Here is a 1,326-nt window from a genome sequence, read left to right as displayed (position 1 = left end):
TTCCCGTTTTCAAGTTTTACTGAAACAAACAGTTTGCCCTATTAAAGTGGTAAATGCATGTTGATGTGAAACTGAATGAATATATTCAGCTCTGTGCAATTTTAGAAACGGTATAACTCTTATAAGAAAGTCTACGAAAACTGTAAGGGTTATGGAGATTTGAAAAACTGTACCGTTGAATACAAATATTTCGATCCAACCATATCAACTGTTGAATGTTAAACCACAAAGCAAAGATAACATTACACCAATTACTTTTCATCTTTAAATAAAGAAACCATTTTTGGAATTTTGATTTATCAAATAAAATCTTTGTAACGGCAGCTGACACAGTTTTTACTGATTAATTAGAAGTAATATTAACTTGCAATGAAACAATTTCTATAAAATAAATCAGTTATTGTATAAATTAAAAGCTCTGATTTAACATTTCCACTCAACCTAGTTAGTTCTCTTTACTTACTGGTTGGTTTTACAATACCATACAACTATCGTAATGTAAAAATTGTTTTCAGCTATAACAAAATCATTCAAAGGCTGCTTTCAGAAAAAGGAAGATTTTAATATCATTTTTTCCAAATTGCTTCACTTTCTTCATTCATCTCACTAAAATTAACACAGTGTGCGAATTCTTCCTCATACATATGTATCTCTATCTAAGCTACACCATCTAAACGAAATAAATAACATAATAATCATTTTTAAATTTTGCTATTTTAATATTACCTTTTTTGGGCCTCTGCTAAAATTCAATAATATGCTACTTTCCTAAGAACATTTTTCAAAAGATTATCAAAAAGTGCAAATGCACATCAGTAGCTTTTCTGCATTTTCAAATAAGTTAGAATTTGTTGCTGTGATTTAAAAAAAATTATAACATAAAATTCCAATATATACTTATAAAATATAACATGATACTTTGCTGTGTAGAAATATCTGCAGTAAATAAAAAAGGAATTGTAAAAAGGCTTACAATTAAAATATCTTGTGATTTCATGCAATTGCATGCGCAATATTAAAAACCGCTAATTAGTTAACAATATTATTTTATTATTGTTTGTTTTCATGCAAAATGTATGCAATTTTAAATTTGAGCAAATGCATAAAAGTCTTTAAATTATAAAATAAACATCTTGAATGTGACTTTCCAAATTATGTAATAATTATGTATTATTTATCATGATCAAAATAAATTCCCAATGCATGATTATGAAATAAATATTAAAATGTAATAGAAGCGTTATGTAAAATCCACCATAAAATCGAAGCGCCTTAAAAAGTATAATTTAACTTGAAATCTGAAGAATTAATAACCAACGGTATTTT

The 1,326-nt window shown here is 26.4% G+C and overlaps 1 protein-coding gene across 1 annotated transcript; it reads left to right on the top strand.

The window, feature by feature from the left end:
- Positions 1–105: 105 nt before the first annotated feature.
- On the top strand, positions 106–222 carry Tsp_09010a (hypothetical protein; the record flags this gene model as incomplete). The annotated part of the gene is made up of 1 exon (XM_003382113.1): positions 106–222. A coding segment is annotated over one exon (117 nt), but the record flags the coding sequence as incomplete, so codon positions are not given.
- Between the last annotated feature and the right edge of the window lie 1,104 nt (positions 223–1,326).

This window comes from Trichinella spiralis (assembly GCF_000181795.1).
Source record: "Trichinella spiralis strain ISS 195 chromosome Unknown Scfld1, whole genome shotgun sequence".
NCBI classification, from domain to species: Eukaryota; Metazoa; Nematoda; class Enoplea; order Trichinellida; family Trichinellidae; genus Trichinella; species Trichinella spiralis.
The sequence above is the reverse complement of the archived record's forward strand: the minus strand, read 5'-3'. Positions and strand labels throughout refer to the sequence as shown.